Consider the following 23,077-nt stretch of genomic DNA (forward strand, 5'->3'; position numbering starts at 1 on the left):
ATATATATATATATATATATATATATATATATATATATATATATATATATATATATATATATATATATATATATATATATATATGATCGCGTTCAGGTGCGTACGGACTGCCCAAGAGAGAACTGCGGACAAATCGCAGCGCGCCACGTTATAACTAGGTGCACCCAGTTGCATAAATGTTAACAATGTAAATTACTTGCACTTGTAATTGAAAATAGGAGCACAAGTGCAAGTAAAATGTATTACAGACGCAACTAAATTGTACACTGAGCATCAATACTAAGTGCACCTAATGTTATAACTAGGTGCACCTAATTGTATAACTAGGTGCACCTAGGTTGCACACAGGTCCACAAATGTTAACAAGGTAAATTAATTACACTTGTAAGTGAAAATTGGTGCACAAGTGCAAGTAAAATGTATTGCATATGCAAGTAAAATGTATTACAGGTGCAAGTGAATTGTACACTATGCAAGTAAAATGTATTACAGGTGCAAGTGAATTGTACACTGAGCATCAATACTAAGTGCACCTAATGTTATAATTAGGTGCACCTAGGTTGCACCCAGGTGCATGAATATTAACAAGGTAAATTACTTGCACTTGTAATTGAAAATATGTGCGAAAATAGGTGCATTTGTAAGTTAAACTAGGTGCACTTATATTACAATTACTTGCAATAAAGTTCGAGTTATTTACGAAAATTCTACCGCGTCATTTTTTTAAAACTGCATCTAATTTGTTGATCTGGACACGTGGACGGCTGTTAAGCATTCTCATTTCCTTCTTGGGCGGCAGTTCGCACAGGAGTGCGCCCATATATATATATATATATATATATATATATATTTTGGTTCAGGTGCGGCCGTGCTCTCCCGTGCGGCCGTGCGATCACACACCACTCAATGTTACGAAATACACCACTCAATGTTAAGAAACACACCACAGTGCATATTTGTGTGGTGTGTTTCTTAACATTGAGTGGTGTATTTCGTAACATTGAGTGGTGTGAACCGCACGGGAGAGCACGGCCGCACCTGAACCTGACCATATATATATATAAAAGTAACGGGTCGCCCGCCTCGCCAAGCCCGTGCTCCTAGGCGGGGTGGGCTAAAAAAAGCCTACTCCTTGGTGGACTGCTATTTTCGAAACGCACCTCTACCTAAATAGGGGGCAGGACGGGTCGGCCCGACAGGTAAAACCCGTCTTGACAGCTCTACTAGGATCTACCATACATTGTAGATCTTTGTTCAAAGTTTACGTAAATTATTCAATAGGATACTTGAATAACATGATAAAAAATCTTTTTTTTTTCCAATTCGTTCCCGAGCCCATTGTTTGTTTTTTAGTTAACAGATTATATGTGTCACTAAATAAATTAAAAGCACATAATATGTTAACTAAATACACAAAATATGAAAATCATATTATGTGTCTTTAGTTAACAAATAATGTGTTGCATTCAATTTATTTACGAACACATAATTTATTAATTGAAGACATATAATACGTTAATTATATATATATATATATATATATATATATATATATATATATATATATAACTTTTAGACCAGAATTCACAATACAATATGAACTCTAATCCATGATATAAAAATTGGTGAAACACTGTGTTAGCCTGCAAATTTTTACTGTGGATCATGCATCAAAACGACGTCGTTTTGATTAATAAAAACAAACAGCTGAAACGGCTCCGTTCCGCGCAATTACAGTTCCCTTTCAACACAATGCAGTTCCTTTTCAACACAACTGCAGTTACCTTTCAACACAACTGCAGTTCCTTTTCGATATAACGTACTGCAGTTTCATTCGATATTATACACTCAAATATGTGAAATTGTTATTCAGTTTCCTTTCAACACAACTACAGTTTCTTTTAGAATACACTGCAGTTTGTTTCAACACAACCACAATATCATTTCGATATAATTACAGTTTCATTGGACAATATACACCCAAAAATGTGAAACTGGTATTCAGTATTAGTTCAATACAACTGCAGTTCTCTTTCAACACAACTGCAGTTCCTTTTCAATATAACTGCAGTTTATTCGATAATATAAAAACAAATGTGAGACAATATCTTTTGAGATGAATTGCAGTATCAGTTACGGAATTACGTTACAACTTATGACAGTCGTTTCTCCTACTTACTAAAACGACGTCGTTTTGTGGACCATGGTCCACCTTATAAGGACGGATGTTATCCTTTATTTCTGGTTTCGTTATTTTCAACTGTGTGAACATTAGGAAATCTAACAACTAACAAAAAAAAAAAAAAAAAAAAACAGAAAAAGCAAGAAATTTTAAAGAATGGAGTATTTCACGCGGCTTCTTATTTTCCAATACTTGCCAAGGAGGCGTGCCACACGTCGCAACGTTTATAGTGTGTCATGTCATTTTCCTTTGGTCAGAGGAAATGAGATTTGGTAGATAGTGATAAAAATTCTTTTTGGTAATGTATGAGTATGTATGTGATTAGTCCATGCGGGCAAGATTTATGCGACTGTACTGATTTGTTATAATTCTTGGGACAAAAAATATCAGTTATATTTCAAGGGCCAATTGTTATACTCTGGATCAAGGTCCATTTTACATTACGAAGTTCATTTTTTCAAAACATTTTGTACCTTCACCGGAAGAATAAATCATCCGAAGAGTAATAAACTTAAGAGAAGTTGATTTGGACATCTTGGAGTCAGGAAAATTTTCTCAAATCCGTCCGGATCCTATTACTCTTAGAGAAATTTTCCAACATATCAATCAAATCATAAATTTCATACCAAACATAAATGATATTTTAAACTCCACAATACCAAAGTATTATTTATGCTTCCGGTACTACCGGACCGGTAGATCAGAGTAACTTTACTGATATAAATATCTAACAAGTTTTAATTTACTCATGTCTTTTATTTAAAATAAAAATTGATTTTTTATCATCTAGTTATACCCGTGGTACAAATTTAATCCATGAGTTATATGTGTGACTATCTTAAACCCTAAGTATGTGCAAAGTGGCAAATTTAGTCGCTTAAGGACCAAATCTACCACTTTAAGTGACATGTTGGTGACAGAATTAGTTTTCAAGGAACTAAAGTCGTCACTTTGCGAATAACTTAGGGATTAAATATGATCGAACATAACTCATCGATCAAGTTTGTACCACGGGTATAAGTGTATAATTGAAGGACAAATATAATAATGCAATTTTCCTTTTTTTTGTTTTAATAAGAAGATGTATATTAGTCTGTCATTGTGTGAATTATTCAAACGTTGTAACTTGTAATCACTATGAAATTTTTTAATTTGTTTCTTTTTAAATATATTTCCTTTGCAGAGTAAACATTTGAAAATGGAAACAAAGAAACACATGCAAGGACACTACTATATAAATTAATGACCCTCAGCCTCACAGCTTCATATATCTTCAATCAACACTTGAAGAAGTAACCAAACCACATTGATCAAGTAATCAAAGATGACAGTCGTCACAGCAAAATCTCCATTTCTTTTATTCCTTTTGATTACATTTTTGTTCGTTTTGAACGGCACAGCTCAGCGTGGTAATCACTACTTATTGTTTATTATTATGCGTTTAATTAGTTTTATTTATTTATTATGATCCTCTTGAACAGCATCCTGTTTTGATCGAATTCCTGACATGTTTTAAGGGATAAGATATTTTAAGGAATAAGAACTTAAGCTAGCTATTAATTTCATTATTCACTTTGAATTCTAATAATTGGCTTAAATTTGTTCAGTATGTATTAGTCAAAATGATATTATATAACAGCTATTATTAGTTGTTGTAGGCGAAAGTTTGATCCAACCAGTCCTTATTATATCTAGCCCAAAACACCGCCGTTATCACATTATTGGAAGAGGAATGCTCCCGAAAGGTACGCCTACACCACCGCATGCTTCACCATATGGTAAGTCAACAACTAAGAGCAACCTCATTTGTACACTGAATTTTTGATGCATTTTAATATAATTCATTCCTTATTCGGTTGGTATTTGCAGGGCCACATTGCTGTTGATGAGCCTCGATACTGCAACAAAAGTGAAGTAAAGATGGAAGTGAAACAAATAAATATATATATATACTCTCTAAGTATTCCAATACGCTAGCGGTCTTTAAAGATGAATTCGGATGTAGTGATGCTCACCTATGTTCTTTATTATTTATAGATTTATTATATTATAGTTAACTAGTATTTTTTACCCGTGATTGCACAAAATTGATTTGTTATAATATTTTCAGAATATTTGAATCTATATATAATTATACAAATTATAACAAAGAAAATAATACGGAGTATTATATAGTGCAATTGATAAAATGGATTGAACCGATTATATTTTCTTATCTATAAACAATTCTAATACTTGAAAATTTACATTTATTTGATTATAAAATTAGTGCAAAAGTATGATTCCATTAATTGAATAATATATGAATCGTTTATGTGTGCAATAATTATCTTAAAAAAATTGATATGTAATATGATTTATGTATTTATATTATTACTAAAATAAATATGAAAAATGAGAAATAATTTAATTGTAATTATTATAATAATAAATCCAAAGACTCATCTTGTTTTCTAAACCCATTTACCCTAAACCCTATTGAACTCTCTCGTCTTTGATTTTCTTCATGGCCACGGCCTCCGTGAAGCAAGCGTATCGGAGGCGGCGTCCAATCGCCTTCCCCTGCTGTCATTTCCACCTCAGACATCGTCCATCTTTATTGTCTTTTTCTGCATTCATTGTTTTCTCCTCCATCTCTACAGCTACCGGTCGTTACTCTCTTATTTTCGCACGGTTGTTTCCCTTTGCTTTGTTTTATTGGTTTAATTTTGTTTGCAGTTTTTGTGTTTTTCCTCTCGTTGTTTTAACGATTTTCTTCCTCTCGTTTACTTGGCGAGTTCTTTTTTCATAATGCGTGAAACAATAAAACTAGTCCTAGCATACGTGAATCTCATCATGGGTGACAAACATGACAATGAAAAAGAAACTCCTATGAACTATGATATGCAGTTCACCTGATGAAGATATTGTCAATGGATAGAAGAATGGCGATGGAGATATTGTCAATGGATAGAAGAATGGAAATAGATACTTAGGTGGTGTGCAAGACTATTCAACCAGTGTCAGTCTTAGGTACGTTTGACCAAATCATTAAAGAAGCTTTAAGTTCCTTCAAAGAATTCAGCTTTAAATTTGTGAAACAGTCTGCGAATCAAGTTTTCTATGCTAGGGAAGTTGTTTCTATGTCTGACTGTAAGGAATGTTTGATCATTCCATCAATCTTTATTGTAAACGTTTCAGCCTATGATTAATGAATTAGCTTCTTTATTTTCAAAAAAAAAATCCAAAGACTCATGTTTAGCTTAATTAACATAATAATTACTAAGCAATTATTATTAGCTAATTATATTAATATATGTGCAATTATACTTTTATACCTTAGTTATATTCTTTTCACCATATCGCCTTTACTTTAGTCCTCCTCCATATCTAAATGAATTAATTGTAATAATTATATAAAAAAAATTCAATGACAAACATTTAATTGTAACTATACAAATATCCATGTAATTATTAGCATAATTGACATAATAATTATTAGTCAATTACACTAATATTTGTGCAATTAATTTCTTAAATACCATAATAATTATTAGGTAATTGTACTAAAATTGTGCAATTATATACCTTTACATGTTTAGTGTGTGTGTGTGTGTGTATACATATAAATGGGTTTCCGTGCGGTTGATGGTCTCAGGTGCGGTTGTGCAGTTAAATTTGAGCAATTGATCTTGCTTAAGTCAACGTTCAAGATTAACAGTGATTAAAAAACGCACAGTGACACTTTGGTCTTTTTGCATTTCCTTCTTAAGGTGCGTGATTTTTGTGCTTAAGGTGAGTCAGTTGTTGAAACTTAAGGTGTGTGAATTTCCTTCTTAAGATGCGTGATTTTTCTTTTTAAGGTGCGTGAGTTTCCTTCTTAAGATGCGCAATTTGTATGTTAAGGTGCATGGTTTGTGTACTTAAGGTGCACCATTTTAAACCTTTAGGTGTGTGGTTTGTGTGCTTAAGGTGCGTGATTTGTGTGCTTAAGGTGCGTAGTTTGTGTACTTAAGGTGCGCCATTTAAAAACTTTAGGTGCATGGTTTGTGTTCTTAAGGTGCTTTGTTTGTGTGCTTAAGGTGCGTGGTTTGTGTAATTAAGGTACACCATTTTGATGCTTAAGGTGCATGGTTTGTTTATTAATTTGATAAACAATTTTAAGAATTCCATTAGGTTGTGTGTCATTCCAAATGCTTAGATGAGAGCATTAATGGAGGACGTGCGTTTTTTAAAAAAAAAATACAAAAATTTAGAATTGCCACCAAAAACAAGGTACCTCTGGTGGAATTAACTCTTATTATATTTGTATAAAATACTTTCTAAATAAATATATAACATATTTTGTATTATAATTTTAATATTTAATTACACAATAGTGTAATAAAAAGTAGAGTTAATGACCTATTTGATTCCTTGACTATAGCGAAATTACCAATTTGGTCATCGCCTATAATTCTTATCAAATTAAGTCATCAACTTTGAAAATCTTACACAATTTCTTCCTCCTGTCAATTTGAGCTGTAGGATGATAGTTAATTTGAACTGTATGATGATAACGGATGACAAAATTGGGTAAAATTTTCAAAATTGAGGACTTAATTTAGTAAGAATGATAGTCGAGGACCAAATTAAATCAGTAATTTCGCTATAGTCAAGGAACTAAATAGGTCATTAACTCTAAAAAGTAGACAATGGACAATGTAGTGAACATAATTAATTAATGAATTTGAAGGTAAAGAATGTAGAAAATAAAGATAATATAACTATATATTGAAATTATATCTCTTTTTAAAGTTTTTTTATAATGAATAATTTTTTTGAATAAAGGTATTATAGACATCTAATTCTAAATTAATTAAATGCATATGTATTATTTTTGGTTTTAACTACTAATTTATTTAATTTAATAATAAGAGTAATAAAGTGGGTACTTCTTTTTCATCCACAACAATGAAGTCATTTTTTTTTCATTCGTTGTTGAGACAAATTGTTTTAGGAGTTTGTCAATGACAATTGCTACCATTACTGTCAATAGAGAATGATAATAAATAATTCGAAATATATGGTTACAATAGATATTATTATAATGATATAGTAAAAATTAAGGGGAAATGGCATCTTTAGTCCTTGAGTTATAAGGGTAGTGCCGACTCAGTCCCTGAGTTATGGCCGTATGCAAGTTTAGTCCCTCAGTTATTCGCGAAGTGGCGAGTTTAGTCTCTGACCATTAAATTTGACGAAAAAATTAAAAATTATTTAAAATTTGAGGGGTAAAATAGGAAATCCACATTTTATTCTTCTTCTTATATCAAAACCACTTTTACATTATTTTTCACTTCTTAGCCTAATTATTTTCAAAATTCTTCAATTTTAAAAGCATTTCAATAACTTTCAAATGACTTGTTAGGAACCTGACTCTCGTATAACAAACTTAACACTTAGCACAAAAAAAAAAAAAAAGAAACACATGATCATTGTATTTAGGTGAATAGTAAAATGTTAAGGATGAGTTTTTCACAAATGTGAAGGCGTGAATTTTGGGGGGTGTCTTTCTCCTGCAAATTTGTAGATTTGGGCAGGTAAGGATAGCGCCCACTAGGGGAGAAGATTTGCGCTTCACATGCGTGAGGCGCACATCTTGCGCCCAGGCAGGCGCATAAGTACTTTTATTATTATTATTATTATTATTATTATTTTCAATTTTATTTTTTCCTCCACCCCATTTTCTCTTTCCTAATCACACTTACAAAAACTCCCCAAAAACCACACCAAAATATTAACTATTGAGGAAGGTCTTATGCCAACTCAGATTGGGATGAGGTTCAAATCAAAGACCTTTCTTATAGAAATTAATGAATAAGTTAAGAATAATAAATAGTTAATGGAATTTTCTATTACTAAAGTTTATTACTTTATACTAACGGAATGCATGTTATTTAAGGGAAGAAAATAATATAATAGAGGATAAATAATGAGAATCATAAAAACATACTAAAATCAAAATAATATGAATCATTCATTGTAAATTTTTGTTCAAAATGTAGGTAAATTATTCAACAAGATACTTGATAAAAAATTTCTTTCTTCAATTTGTTCCCCAACCCATTTTTAATTTGTTTTTTAATTAACAGATTTTGTGTCTCTAAATAAATTAAGAGTATATAATATGTTAACTACATGCACAGAATATGGAAACCATATTATGTGTCTTTAGTTAATAAATCATGTGCCTTCAATTTTTGACGTGGACAATGTTAACTGCCAATGCAAGACATATAATATGTTAATTATATGCACATAATTTTTGAACTAAAATCCACAATATAAGATGAACCATAATATCAATTGGTGAAATTAAACACTGTGTTATCCTCTATTCCTCGTTTCGTTATTTTCAACCGTCTGAACATTAGGAAATCTAACTAACATAAAACAGAAAAAACCAAGAAAATTTAATTTCACGCGGCTTCTTATTTTTCAATACTTGCCAAGGAGTCGTTCCACACGCCGCCGCAACGTCTATAGTGTGTCATTTTCCTTTGGTCAGAGGAAATGAGATTTGATAGGGATAGTGATAAAAATTCTTTTTTTTGGTAATCTATGAGTATGTATGCAATCATTTTGCATGCACCATGGTCCACACAGCTGTGTGGAAAAAAAATGCATTTTATATATTAAAAGTACATTATTTTTATATATAAAGTACATTATTTAAGTACTAAAAGTACATTATTTTATATATACTATCAAATAATATGCCTTCAGTATATAAATAATATACTTTTAGTATAATAAAAATGTACCTTATATTCATGATCCACACAGCTATGTAGACCATGGTCCACACAATAATTTGTGATTAGCTCTTTGCGCAAGATTTATGCGACTATACTGATTTGTTATAATTCTTGGGGGAAAAAACATCACTTATATTTCAAGGGCAAATTGTATATCCTGGATCAATGTCCATCTTGCATTATGGAGTTTTGTTTAAAAATGAAACTTCTACTATATATTCTTGAGGGGCCAAACACGGAAATTTCTTGTTACCTATTGACTTTTTCTCCTTTAATTTTTCATTTTCCTTTCTTTTGTTTAAGCTATGAGAATGACTATAAAACTAGGCAAACATGACCAAATCTCCTTGCTCTCTCTATCTCAAGAAGACTGCCATGCTCAATTCTGCGTTTCCTTTCGTTCTTTTGATGGCATTTCTCTTTCTTTTTTCTTTCACTGCTGGGCATGGTAACTACTATACCTCATCTCCTCATTTATTTTTATTTATTATGAAACTAAACATACACAAAAACAACTGTGTAGAACATATCTTCTATAGTTTCTTTAATTTCTCTAATCGATTCTTATTTATAATAATAATAATAATATAATTAAGAAGTTGCATGCATGCAGGAAGGGAAACTGTGCTCATCATGCCCATTCTAGGGCCAAAAAGTGATGTTCAGTGCACTCCAAAAGCTACAGGGCGACGAATTCTTGGAAACCCTCCCAACCATAACATTGACGACAAAAGCTCACCAGGGGTGGGCCATTAATACCACATCAGTGATCAGTCCAATGTTATAAAAATGTTGCAGCAATAAGCAATTATATGTGCCTTTTTTTAGTTTATTTATTTTGTTTGGGTTTGATATTTGATATTTGATATAGATTTTATATTATTTGATTGTTGACTTAGGTCTCGTAAAATATACATTTTTTTTAATCTTGTAATTATACAATGCGTGTGGCTGAATTTATATATATATATGGTCATGATCAAGTGTGGCCGGCCCTTAACGTGCGGTCAGTGCGGCCACACCACTATATATACAAATATACACCACTCAATGTTAGAAAATGCACCACACAAATATGCATCATTAGGTACGCATCACCAAAAAACACACCACTAGTTATGCAAATATACATCACACAGTGTTAGCAAATGCACCACTAGGGGCAGGGGAGTTATGGTGCATTATTTTGGGTGTGTGGTGTGTTTTTTGGTGTTTTCGTGTATTTTCGTTGTGGTGCGTTTTCTAACATTGAGTGGTGTAAACCGCACCGACCGCACGTTAAGGGTCGGCCACACTTGAACAGATATATATATATATATATATATATAAAGATTTAGAAGTTTAATTCTTCAAAAGGTTCATAAATTATAGTCAAATGGTATGTAATTGAGATGTTGTTTTCTTTCTAATTAATTCTTAGCCAAAGTGTACGTTTAGAGTTGAAGTTTGACTAGTAGTTCTTACGAGAGCAATCAAGGCGTGAATGCGTGATGCTTGCCAAGCCTTAACGAAAAATTTCAATATAACAATAAAATTTATATTGAAATCGGAATAATAATCAAAATAGGACTCGTGCTAAGAAGCATTATCATCTAGATGCATGCAAAACACAACCTAAGGATTTCCATCACTCTCATGATGCATCAACTCCTTCAAGCACACAAAACATCAAAGCCTCCAATTTCTCCTATTTTCATAGGAAGCAAGGAGTGGATTGAAATTTTGACCCAACTCTCATTGAAGCCAAGAGTCCTCCAAAACATGCTAATGAATGTTGTACACCAAGCATTAACAAGATACAAACAAAAATCCTTCATAAACTCAAGAATCCTAGGTAGACAAAAATCTCCTTTATGCAATAATTATATCACAAATTAAATAAAGCATCAAGATAGACAATACAACCCTAACTCAAGTCCATAAACTAATTAATCATACATTATAAGAATAAATAAAGCAAAAGCACAAGTAATAAATATAAACATTGCAAAGGAAAGAGATAAGGGAAAGAAAGCTTCTCTATTGAAATGGATGATAGAATCTTGAATCTAAGTGCAAATCCTTCAATACAAGCTGTAAATTGTGTTGGCCCTCTCTCGTATGGGATGCAACCTTCTCTCGCATAAAGCAGCAATCAACCTTAATATGTTTGGCCCTTTCAGGGTAGACAAGATTGGATGCAATATATAGAATTGCTTGATTATCACAAATTAATTTCATAGGACCGATCTTATAGAAATTGAGTTCTTTGAGAAGTTGCTTAACCAAAATTAGTTCACATATTCCTAGTGCCATTGCTTGGTATTCTACTTCTGCGCTTGAGCGTACAACCACATCTTGTTTCTTACTTTTCCAAGAAACAAGATTACCTACAAAAAAAATACAATATCCTGATATTGATATCCTATCCTAAGTGCATCTAGCTTAATGTGCATCTATGTAACTAACAATTTCTATATGTCCATGATCTTTTATAAAGTAATCTTGTACTTGGAGACCTTTTCACGTATCTTAAAATTTTGATAGTTGCATCCCAATGACTTTGACATGACTCTTGTAGAAACTAGCTAACAATGTAACACTTACAGCAAAGGTAATATCTGGACGGGTGATAGTCCAGTACAGTAGCTTGCCAACCGATATGTTGTATCTATTTGGATTGGATAAAGGCTCTCCCTGTCCTAGAAGAAGTTTGAAATTTGGATCCATGGGTGTGTCAACTGGCTTGCTATTTGTCATACTTGTTTCTTCAAGAATATCCAAAGCATATTTTCGTTATGACATATAGATACCTTGTTTGGATTGAGCAACTTCAATACTAAGGAAATACTTCAATTTTCCAAGATCCTTTGTCTCAAACTGTTGAAACAAATGTTTCTAAGTCTGCTTATTCCTTCCATATCATCCCATGTGATAATAATGTCATCAACATAAACTACCAAATATATGTTCCTTCTAAACAAAGGTGGCTATAGAAGACAGAGTGTTTGGCTTTGCTTTGAATCATGCCAAATTGTTAGATCACATCACTAAATCTCCCAAACCAGGCACGTGGAGATTGCTTCAACCTATAGAGAGTGTTTGAGACGACAAATAAGATTTGCTCCTGTCTTAGCCACAAAGTCATGGGGTTGCTCCATATATACTACTTCATCTTTTAAGTCAACATGTAAAAAGACATTTCTGATATCCAACTTAAATAATGGCCAGTGGCGATTGGCTGCCATTGAGAGGAAGAGGTAGATAGAGGTGATGTTAGCCACGGGGGAGAAGATGTCCGTGTAGTCCATGTCAAATATGTGTGTGTATCCTTTAGCAACAAGTCAAGTTTTAAGTCTATTAACTTGTCTATCTAGACTAACCTTCACATTATACGCCCATCTACAATCAACTACTAGTAAACATCTAATTAACCAAACAATTTTTTATAACCAACCAGCTATCAGCTATTTGTCAAACACCCCCTAAATATATATACCCGCTAAGCCCATCAACTACTACTTAGGCTTTTGAAAACATCAATACACAACAGATTCAGCCACCACCAATTCCTATGGGAAACTTGAATACGTCTCGTTACCAAAGTTTGTCACTTCCTTGCAAATCACAGTTGCGCTGCTCACAATCGAGCTTACCCCACCGTGCATCAACCCGTTCACAAGGGAAAATGGGTTTACCCAAACTGTTGAAAGAAAATTTCCGGGATTAGCTTTGACAGCGGATATTGTTATATCCTTGTACAGGATTTCAATTTTTCACATACTATACATGGCAAGAAATTTTAAAAATAAGTTCTCTAGACCCTTGTGTTCACTTACAAAAATTTGGGAAAATGAAGATAAGTAAATAGAGGTATGGAGAGTGATATCAGGAAAGGCAAGTTCATTTATTTAGATACCGATAGGATAGGATGTGAGGATGTCTCAACATTAGGCCTGATTGCATGAAAATGTTCAAAGATTTACAGAAAAATACCTTCTATTAACAACATTGTGCACATGACACAACCATTGGGAAAACTCAGCTTGAGATCCGGCTTGTACAGGATTTGCTCTGCAAGGTGTAAGGACAAAAAAAAACATCAATTTTTATTAGAAACTAACATTCCAGCTTTTGAGTTTTGATATCAAAATGAAAGCCAAAGGGAGGTACGTTCTTATCCATTGAAAATGTGGGGGACTGGGGAGAGGGGTGAATGAGTAGATACCGTAGAACTTCTTTAAAATGATCAGCACAGTCCTTGCATGGGTACATGCGAGATAAGATTCCCATCTGCAAACCATGTGAAAGAGGAAAATATGAATTTAATTGACACAATAACAATAACTTTCTTACATTTTTAACTTCTTCCAAGATTTTACTCCAATGTAATTCAAATATAATTTATCTCTAGTGCTTGTAAGAAACATAAAGGAAACTCAGAATTTGTGCCTTAATTGACATTAAACACAAAGCTAACAATTGAAAAATCAGAAAAGCAAGATAGAGAATAATAAAGAAATTGAAATAGTGAGGGTGGTGGTACAAGTAGCATCAAACTTCACATAGTCATAGCCCCATAGAAACTATTCAGTGTTCTTTCTCAAATCAGAAGAACTGGATTTTATTCCTAGCCTCTTATTATGAACTGATGAAATGAAAAGGAACTGAGAGGAAAAGAGAGTACTGTACCAATTCTTTTACATCCTTCTTTTGTTGCCTTGTTGGCTTCTCTGGGTACTGAAATCCACAATTCAGATATAGAATCAAATGATGAACAATTAAAAGCATTACAAAATCTAAAATCCAAAAATGGAACCATTTATGTTAAGGCATCGCCTAGGCGTCCGGTTGGTGGAGACCGGAAGCCTAATGATCTCGCCTCGCCTGAAATGGGTGAGGCAAGCTCGCCCTGAAAGCGCCCCTTAACAACATTGAATGGAACAAATTATTAACATGTCCATTAGGTTATATATGAGCTTTAATTTTATGCCATTGATAATTGAAATGAAAAAAAACAGCCTCCATCTTACTCAAAACCTCTGAGCATATACAGTAGAGCATATTGGTTTAATAAGACAATTTAAAAAAAAAAAAATCATCATACAAAAGGAATGACCAATGAAATGACCTGAGCTGCAAGAGTGTGAAGAAAAATCCAAGTGGCCCTTCCAAGCTCTTCTTTAATCACTGGGCCAGCAGACTTTTCCTGAATGGAATGACAATAAGAATAGCAACCTTCAACTCATTGCATCATACTCTTTTATGTAAAAAACAATTAAAAAAAAAAAAAGCTAAGAGAGGCCAAGAAAAAAGTTCCAGTCAGTAACAATATTCCTGAAATCCTAAAACAGTATACAAAATGATCATAGCAGTAAATCCTTTTATTTGTTTCCATCGTTCATTGCAGTAGTTTTTTGCACCAATATTCCTCTCTATATTCATAAACCTAAAAGAACACAACACTGCATTTTACTAATCTTGACTGGAACTTTTATTGAACAGCTAATGAGCATGAATGGTAAGTTTAGCCAATTCTTATAAAAACAGAGAATAGAACTGCAGTGATGCTCAGACAAAACCAAGTGGAAAGAAAGAAAGCGCTCGCAAATGTATTTAAGGTGCTAAAGTTACCTTCTTTGGAAGGTCATTGGGGTGGAGAAGAGCAGAGACGGCAGGTGTTGGAGCCAAGTGGTTTGGTTTTGGAGGTGCAGAGATAGCAAAGAGCGGCTTGGCGTGTGGGTTGTTGGGCAATTTTAGGAATTGGAAGAGATGGGTTTGGATGCTATTTGATACCTTCTCAAACGTTTGGAAGAGAAGCTGCAATGGATTCTCAGATGTCATGTCGACAACTCAACATAGGAAGCCACGAGCGGGAGGAAGCAATTTAGCAAGAAGCTCTAATTTTAATAGACAGTTGGTTTTAGTCAAAAAAATTATAATTATTATAAAATTTTTCCTTCATTTTTCAGCAATCTTCTAAATGGATAAGACCTGTCTTTTTTACATATCACAAAACAACATCGTTTTAGGTTTTAGAGCAACCACATTAGTGATTTTTACAAGCTAAAAAATCAAACAATGATTTTTACACAAATGGAAAACTTGTTTTTTTTTTTTCTAAAGTTTTTTTCTCCTGCAAAATCCAAGTTTTTTGTAGGTCCTGCAAGAGAGATAAATGGCATAAGTATACTGGTTTTGTGCATGTTTGGGGCGTTAATCTGCACATTTTCTTCTTTTAAAAAAAATTATTTTGTTTTTTTTTTTTCTCCTTCATCTCATTTTCTCTTTCCTAGTCACACAAAAAGACCCAAAAAAAAAACTTGATAAATGAGGATGCTTTTATAATTTTTGGACAATGAATTACCCCCATATCAGAACCGTCCTTGCTTATAGGGACTAGAGAGGAACCAAGGAAGGAAGGTTAAATTTGAAATTGTCCTTAAACTAGAGTTAGTTTGGTCTAATGTATGTACTTTGAATATTTAGTACAAAGTAAATATGGCAGAAAAAAAACACTTGTCCCAGTTTTTAAATTTTTACAAAAGAACATGGTTTTCCCTATTACTTATGAAACTGGACTTTCTATATAGACATTTAGTGCACAATAGGCCTTCATATAACCAGTGAAATTTACAGTTTCCAAGCTGATCATGAGACAGGTGGTAAAAAAAATGTACAAAGAAATGATATGACAACATCATCACATGGTTCTGTCATCCAGAAATCATCAAGAATTTCTAATAGATAGCTTTCAAAGTTTATGATGCCTTTTATCTTAGATTGACATAACTTACATTGGTTATGAAAACTCAATTCTTCAGCCAGTCCAAAATATATAGCAGAATGAAGGAGACTCATCAAATTCAATTATATAGCATTTAGAGTATGCATCCATATCCATATGCAGCAGGGTAGATATAGCAGAAAAAAAAGCCTCTGTATAACCACTGAAATTTTCATTTCCCAATCTGAATATTAATATACAAACAGAACTTTTCTCTGAAAAATCTATGCAAAATTTCTTTTTCTCACTAAACTAAGCTGTCTGTAGTCTCTCAAGATCTATTCAAACTAGAAATGATGTCAATGAAGGTATCCTCCAAACAAGGTATTGTGAGTCCACCCATGGGATGATCAAATCCGAATTCTTCCTCAGCTTGACACAGCAAGTCTTGGAATGAAGGGTCCTTCAAGTATGAAACTGGAATGACAAAGCGCTTCTTTTCCGTCTCCCCAACATAAACTGCAAAATGCCCCTTAGGAACTTCACTTTCTCTGTTTGTTCTCGAAGAAGATCTTCTAAGGCCTTGCTTAGCACGGAGAATGTGCCCCATACCAATTGCCATCTTCAAATGTTTTTTTGGAAAGTAGATTGAGGCAGTGCTAATTGAAGAAGCTATAGAAACAATTTGTGAGTGTAGAAACTATGGTTTGTGTGAAGCAATTACTTGAGTGTGGTGGATACTAACTCAGATGTGTAAATATATATATAGATCCATTGGGAGGTGGATTGAGTGGCTAAGAAAAATTTGGATGGGAGGGCAGCCAGCTAACAAGATAAGAGACATTACCACATGGTTTTGTCTTCCAAAAATCATCAAGAATTTATACAAACAAGTTAGAAGTAAAAAGATCAGTCTATGAACATCATTCCTCACATGCTTCAATGAAATTGAATAGATGGGGATAGCTTAACTACTTCTATCTTTCCGAGAAAGCCTTCCAAATGAGAGATGAGGAAAGAGTGCAGAAATATCATGTTACTCACCTAGAAAATAGCTTAATCAATTTGCTTGAATCAATGAGATGACTGGGAAACAAAACCATGTGATTCCTCATTTCTGTGTCTCAACATATGGCCACATTCCAGATCCCATATATTTCTGATTGAATCTAAAAGGCCCCATACAACTGGGTGGAACATGGTTTTGCCTTCCTTGATTTACTATATCCTCTTAAGTACTTTAAATACATCACTTCTCTATGGATTTTGATCATCAACACCTCCAATTTTTCCCAGCCGATATCTACTGATCTTGTTGGCTTCCATTATATTTCTCTCAAATTCCTAGTTTAATATAATGATCAGTAACAAGAAGCTCATCAAGTTGGTGAAAAGATGGCAGAAATTTGTTGTCATCCGAAGAAAGAGGATTTCACTTCCAAGACTAAATGATGATGCAGATAGCTGTAGTACTTCCTCTGCAGTTAGCAAGGGTCATTTTGCTATCTACACAGCTGATCAGAACCGGTTTGTTGTCCCTCTATCTTATCTCGAGAATGATATTATTATGCAACTCTTGAACTTGTCGGAAGAAGAATTTGGACTTCCAAGCAATGGGCCTATTACACTACCATGTGATGCAGTGTTCATGAACTACATCATTTCACTTCTTAGCCGAGGCTTATCCAGAGAACACGAGAATGCATTGCTTATCTCAGTTACTTCATCCCGGTGTTCATCAGCTTCACTGAACCATGAAGGGTGGAGAAATCAGGAAATACTAGTTTGTTGACAGATAGAATTAACTATTTTTAGTATACTTAGAAAGTTTAGAATTCAAATGTAACTAAACTCATAGACTTCACATTTCAAGAAGTTTGCTTTTTATATCAGATTGCCTACCTCCTCATCTCTGTATTAATTTATTTAATTTTTTTCTTTTTTTACATAACTGATTTGAGTGATACTTGGTTCTGCTTCACTAAGTCCTGTCAATATAAGCTTAACAATAGTTATAAGAATGAAATGATCTGAAATCAACAATATTTTCTCCTTACACTACACTTTGTTCTGTATTCTTGCTATATCTATGACAACTGGCCATATTTTTACAAAAGAACATTGTTTTCTCTGTTCTTTGTTATTACAAGAAAGAACATAATTGTTTTTATTGAGGGTGTGATTGAAATACTTGTACAATGGACCGTACCTTAAAGAACATGACTTTTTTGGTGATAAGTAATTTCATTTCCAAAAGAACTTCAAGAATAGTTAGTATTGGAATCCACCAGGTGTAGATTACAAAAAAAAAAAAAAATTCCCTCCTCGTCTTCGCATTACCATCAATTGCTTGAGCATTTTTGTACACAATAGGGACAATACAGTGAAAAACATTGCAGAAAATGGTAGTTTCTAGTCTTAAGGATCGTTGGAAGTTCAGCATAATCCTAGTTTTACTCACAGTATCTTCATGCAAACAAATTGGGAAAAATATATATTTGTTAAAAATTGGATAGATTGTGTGATGTTTTCAAAGTTACAGCAGAAAATCAGACAAGAATAAAAAAATGCTTTCCAGCAAGTCATCAATTTCTCTTAACAACATAACAATAATGTAACTACCCAAGTCCACAGATATACAGAAATTTAGTGAACAATAGGCCTTAATATAATCAGTGAAATTTACAGTTTTCATGCTGATAATGAGACAGCTGAAAATGGGGGCAAAAAACTGTACAAGAATACTGTCTATGCAAAATTTTTCTCCGCTAAACTATGTTCTTTGTTGTTTCTCAAGATGTACTTGAACTAGAGATGATGTCAAGGAAGGTATCCTCCGGACAAGGTATTGTAAGTCCACCCATTGGATGATCAAATCCGAATTCTTCCTCAGCTTGACCTAGCAAGTCTTGGAATGAAGGGTCCTTCAAGTACGAAACTGGAATGACAAAGCGCTTCTTTTCACTCTCCCCAACATAAACAGCAAAATGCCCCTTAGGAACTTCACTTTCTTTGTTTGTTCTTGAAGAAGATCTTCTAAGGCCTTGCTTAGCACGGAAAATATGCCCCATACCGATTGCCATATTCAAATGTTTTTTTTGGAAGGTATAGGAAGTGCTAATTAAAGAAGCTATAGAAACAATTTGGGAGTGTAGAAACTATGGTTTGTGTGATGCAATTGCTTGAGTGTGGTGGTGAATACCAACTCAAATGTGTTTATATAGATCCTATGGGAGGTGGATCAAGTGGCTAAGAGAAATTTAGATGGGGAGGGCAGCCATCTAGCAAGATAAGAGACATTACCACACTGTTTTGTCTTCCAATAATCATCAAGAATTCTTACTAACAGGTATGCAGATAAAGTTGTGTCAATGGACATCATTCCCCACATGCTTAAATGAAACTTGGATAGATGGGGATAGCTTAACTACTCCTATCTTTCCAAGAAAGCCTTCAAAATGAGAGATGAGGAAATAGTGCAGAAAGATCATGTTATTCACCTAGAAAATAGCTTAATCAATTTGTTTGAATTGGGAAACAAAACCATGTGATTCCTCATTTCTCTGTCTCTATTTATGGCAACACTAATAGGCCCCATACAACTGGGTGGAACATGATTTTGCCTTCTTTGATTTACTCTAGTCATATCCTCTTTAGTACTTTAAATAGATCACTTCTGTATGAATTTGATCATCAAACCCTCCAATTTCTTCCAGCCAATATCTAAGGTTTCTACTCATATTGTTCTCTTCATTCCATTATATTTCTCTCAAATTCTTAGTTTAATATCATGATCAGTAACAAGAAGCTCATCAAGTTGGTGAAAAGATGGCAGAAATTCGTTGCCATCCGAAGAAAGAGGATTTCACTTCCAAGACTAAATGATGATGCAGATAGCTGTAGTACTTCATCTGCAGTTAGCAAGGGTCATTTTGCTATCTACACGGCTGATCAGAAGCGGTTTGTTATCCTTTATCATACCTCGAGAATGAGATCATTAGGCAACTCTTAAACTTTTCCGAAGAAGAATTTGGACTTCCAAGCAATGGGCCTATGACACTACCATGTGATGCAGTCTTCATGAACTACATCATTTCACTTCTTAGCCGAGGGTTATCCAGAGAACTCGAGAATGCATTGCTTACCTCAGTTACTTCATCCCGGTGTTCATCAGCTTCACTGCACCATGAACGGTCGAGAAATCAGGAATTGCTAGTTTGCTGACAGATAGTATTGATTAGTTTTAGTATACTTCAAATTGAAATGTAATTCAACTCATAGCTTCCAAATTTCAAGAAAGTTGATTTTTATTATCAGATTTTCTACCTCCCCTCCCCTGTATTCAATTTTATTTTCATTTTCACATAACTGACTTTAATTTGATGATGAAAACGTAGTAATATTTAGTTCTGCTTCACTAAGGCCTGTCTATATACATAAGCGCGTTGATCAGTAGTTCTAAGAATGGAACGTATTAGTTGAGTGATTTACTCTCAGCTTCTCAATTCAAATTTGAATTGAGTGGCTGAGAGTCTATTTCCCTGTTCTTTACTCTGGTATAAATAGGTAGCTTGTGTATAGTTGATATGTACAACAAGTTCTCTACATCTTTTCTCGAGTGACCTAGTGGCATTGGTTGGAGCAACGAGATGACCTCATCAGACAAATTTCGCCGTCATTGGAATCTCCAAGTGCTGGCGTGTGAGTGATTTTTCGGCGTCTTCTCCAGCAAAAAATGGTTTGGTTTCGTTAGTCTCGTCTCAGTAAGCCAGTTATGTTGACGGTGGTCTAGGGGTGGCGTGATGTTTCAAGGTTTTTGTTGAAGTTTTCGTTCATATTTTTTTTGTTGGGTTTATGTTGAGGCCTTATGGCTAGAGGGAGTACTATAACAGTAGTGTCAACTCCATCTAAATTAATTGACGTGATGCTTGCACCTGATGGGTCCAATTTTGGTGAATGAGAGTTTTTAATTAAGATTAATTTGGGTGGCATAGGAAAGGATGAACACTTAACAGAAGTGTGTCCAACAAAATCTCCTGAGATGGTTAGTCAGTGGAAAATGGATAAAGTTATTTTGTCTCGAATAATTAATTGTATGGACAGAAAAATAATTTTGTCAATAAAGCATTGTACAACTGTGAAAGAAGTGTGGGATTTAGTACATAAATGGTTTAGTGTGACATATAACCTAAGGAGATTATATCAATTGTCTCAAGATGTCTATCGTCCTTCTCAAAAGGGAAAGACATTAGAGATTATTATTATGAGTTCAAGAATGTGACCGATGCTTTGTGCGCCGCTATGCCCATCTCAAATGACGTGGTTGAAATGAAGAAACAACGTGATCAACTACTTGTGTTTAGTTGGATTTCGGGGTTGGATAAGGAATATGATGGTCTCAAGTCGCAATTGTTGGAGGACAAAGAGTTAGAATCGCTGGATCAAGTCTTTGCAAGGGTCCATAATGCATTAGGTAACACTAAAAGTGAAGACATGTCAGAAAGACATGTTTTGGCAATGCTGTCACAAGGGAATGGCAGCGATAACCGAGGTGGCCGATCCCGAGGGTGTGGTCAAGGAGGACGTGGAGGACAAATGGTGTGTTATAACTGCGGAGACCCAAATCAGCTACCTAATCAGTGTCCCAAACCATTTTCTTATGCTTGCATAGAACCTGATTATCTACGTAGTCAATGTCTGAAACTGGTTTGACCACAGAAATTTGCTGATTCCATCTTCAAACCAGAAGGACATATAGTGGTGATGACTGACTGATGAGGATTTAGCCTTGTTCAACCAGCTAAAGATGTCTTCCTCGCAGCCTCCAACTAATCATGATTCTCTGTCATATGGTTCAGCTACGTTTGTCCAAACAAGTAATCCTGTCGGCTGTGTTTCTTCCTCTTCATTTCAGAAATGGGTCATTGACTGAGGAGTTAGTGATCATATGTCCGGTAGTCAAAGATAAAACGATCTGAAATCAATAATCTTTTACCCTTAAACTACGGTTTGGTCTAATGTATCTACTTTGAATATTTAGTACAATTAAATATGACAGGAAAAAAAACACTTAGTCCCAGTTTATTTCAAAAGAACATGATTTTCTCTACAACTTATGAAACTGGACTTCTCTAGTTATCCCAAGAATGAAATGACTTGATTGTTCATTCTTAAATGTCCAATTGACCTTAAAGAAGTTGTCATTTTTAGTGATAATTAATTTCATTGCAAAAAGCACTTGAATAGTTAGCATTGGAATCCACCAGATGTAAATTACAATAACGTTAACATTAACATTAACGTTGTCCCTCCTCTTGTTTGCACTTGCTTCAAGTACTTTTGTACATAATAGGGACAAAACAGCAAAAAACATTGCAGCCAATGGAAGTTCTAGTCTGGATCTTTCTGATACATAGTATATTCATGCAAATAAGTTGGAAAATTATTTGGTAAAAATTGAGCAGATTGTATGATATTTTCTAAGTTATTGTAGATTCTATCATAGTCAATAACACTTTCCATGAAGTCATCAATTATCTCTTGAAAACATAATATTAGTGTAACTACCCAAGTCTCCTGATATATAGACATTTAGCGCACAATAGGCCTTCATATAACCAGTGAAATTTACAGTTTCCAAGCTGATCATGAGACAGGTAAAAAAAAAAACTGTACAAGAATACTCTCTCTGCAAAAATTTTCTCTACTAAACTAAGCTCTTTGTTGTATCTCAGTATCTACTCAAACTAGAGATGATGTCAAGGAAGTTATCTTCTGGACAAGGTATTGTGAGTCCACCCATTGGATGATCAAATCCGAACTCTTCCTCGGCCTGATTTAGCATGTCTTGGAATGAAGGGTTGTTCAAGAATGATATTGGAAGAACAAAGCGCTTCATCTTTTCGCTTTCACCCACATAAACTGCAAAGTGCCCCTTAGGGACCTCACTTTCTCTGTTTGTTCTTGAAGAAGACCTTCTGAGGCCCTGCTTAGCACGAAGAATGCGAGTCACACTAATTGCCATGCTGGGATGTTTCTTTTAAAGCAGAGGCAGTGTAAATCAAAGATGCTATAGAACAGAAACAATTTTAGAATGCAGAAACTATTGTAGTTGTGAAGAAAATATTTGAGTGGGGTGAACACTAACTCAATTGTGTGTGTTTATATAGATCATTTAGGGAGGTGGATTGAGTGGCTAAGAGATATTTGATGGAAGGGCAGCCAGCTAGCATGATAATTGATAAGACAACATCATCACATGGTTCTGTCATCCAGAAATCATCAAGAATTTGTAATAGATAGGATGGCTTAACTACTGTTATTCCAAGAGAGCTTAGCAAATGAGAGATAAGGATAATAGGGCAGCCAGATAGCAAGATAAGAGACATCACCAAACAGTTTTGTCATCCA

At 34.1% G+C, this 23,077-nt stretch overlaps 5 protein-coding genes, 1 long non-coding RNA gene and 1 pseudogene across 6 annotated transcripts; 3 read left to right on the forward strand and 4 right to left on the reverse strand.

Annotated features, from left to right (window-relative positions):
• Positions 1 to 3,508: 3,508 nt before the first annotated feature.
• LOC116028878 lies at positions 3,509 to 4,142 on the forward strand. The gene is made up of 3 exons (XR_004100237.1): positions 3,509 to 3,591; positions 3,841 to 3,960; positions 4,052 to 4,142. It is a non-coding gene; the product is annotated as an uncharacterized LOC116028878 (long non-coding RNA).
• An 8,122-nt stretch (positions 4,143 to 12,264) lies between these two features.
• On the reverse strand, positions 12,265 to 14,784 carry LOC116029859 (FAD-linked sulfhydryl oxidase ERV1-like). The gene is made up of 6 exons (XM_031271903.1): positions 14,575 to 14,784; positions 14,072 to 14,149; positions 13,633 to 13,680; positions 13,169 to 13,233; positions 12,937 to 13,014; positions 12,265 to 12,643 (listed from the first exon to the last, which is right to left on the reverse strand). Exons 1-6 carry the CDS (start codon positions 14,782 to 14,784, stop codon positions 12,538 to 12,540), a joined length of 585 nt encoding a protein of 194 aa, XP_031127763.1. The 3' UTR covers positions 12,265 to 12,537.
• A 1,077-nt stretch (positions 14,785 to 15,861) lies between these two features.
• On the reverse strand, positions 15,862 to 16,569 carry LOC116029000 (auxin-responsive protein SAUR21-like). Its single transcript, XM_031270872.1, has one exon. The coding sequence runs from the start codon at positions 16,287 to 16,289 to the stop codon at positions 15,999 to 16,001; it is 291 nt and encodes a 96-aa protein (XP_031126732.1). The 5' UTR covers positions 16,290 to 16,569; the 3' UTR covers positions 15,862 to 15,998.
• A 371-nt stretch (positions 16,570 to 16,940) lies between these two features.
• On the forward strand, positions 16,941 to 17,576 carry LOC116028990 (auxin-responsive protein SAUR68-like). Its single transcript, XM_031270862.1, has one exon. The coding sequence runs from the start codon at positions 17,025 to 17,027 to the stop codon at positions 17,457 to 17,459; it is 435 nt and encodes a 144-aa protein (XP_031126722.1). The 5' UTR covers positions 16,941 to 17,024; the 3' UTR covers positions 17,460 to 17,576.
• Positions 17,577 to 18,223: 647 nt separating this feature from the next.
• LOC116029001 (auxin-responsive protein SAUR21-like) lies at positions 18,224 to 18,968 on the reverse strand. The gene has a single exon (XM_031270873.1). The coding sequence runs from the start codon at positions 18,748 to 18,750 to the stop codon at positions 18,460 to 18,462; it is 291 nt and encodes a 96-aa protein (XP_031126733.1). The 5' UTR covers positions 18,751 to 18,968; the 3' UTR covers positions 18,224 to 18,459.
• A 409-nt stretch (positions 18,969 to 19,377) lies between these two features.
• Positions 19,378 to 19,992, forward strand: LOC116028993 (annotated as a pseudogene).
• Positions 19,993 to 22,190: 2,198 nt separating this feature from the next.
• On the reverse strand, positions 22,191 to 22,786 carry LOC116028999 (auxin-induced protein 15A-like). Its single transcript, XM_031270871.1, has one exon. The coding sequence runs from the start codon at positions 22,689 to 22,691 to the stop codon at positions 22,398 to 22,400; it is 294 nt and encodes a 97-aa protein (XP_031126731.1). The 5' UTR covers positions 22,692 to 22,786; the 3' UTR covers positions 22,191 to 22,397.
• Between the last annotated feature and the right edge of the window lie 291 nt (positions 22,787 to 23,077).

Source organism: Ipomoea triloba, chromosome 9, assembly GCF_003576645.1.
Source record: "Ipomoea triloba cultivar NCNSP0323 chromosome 9, ASM357664v1".
Classification (NCBI taxonomy): Eukaryota; Viridiplantae; Streptophyta; class Magnoliopsida; order Solanales; family Convolvulaceae; genus Ipomoea; species Ipomoea triloba.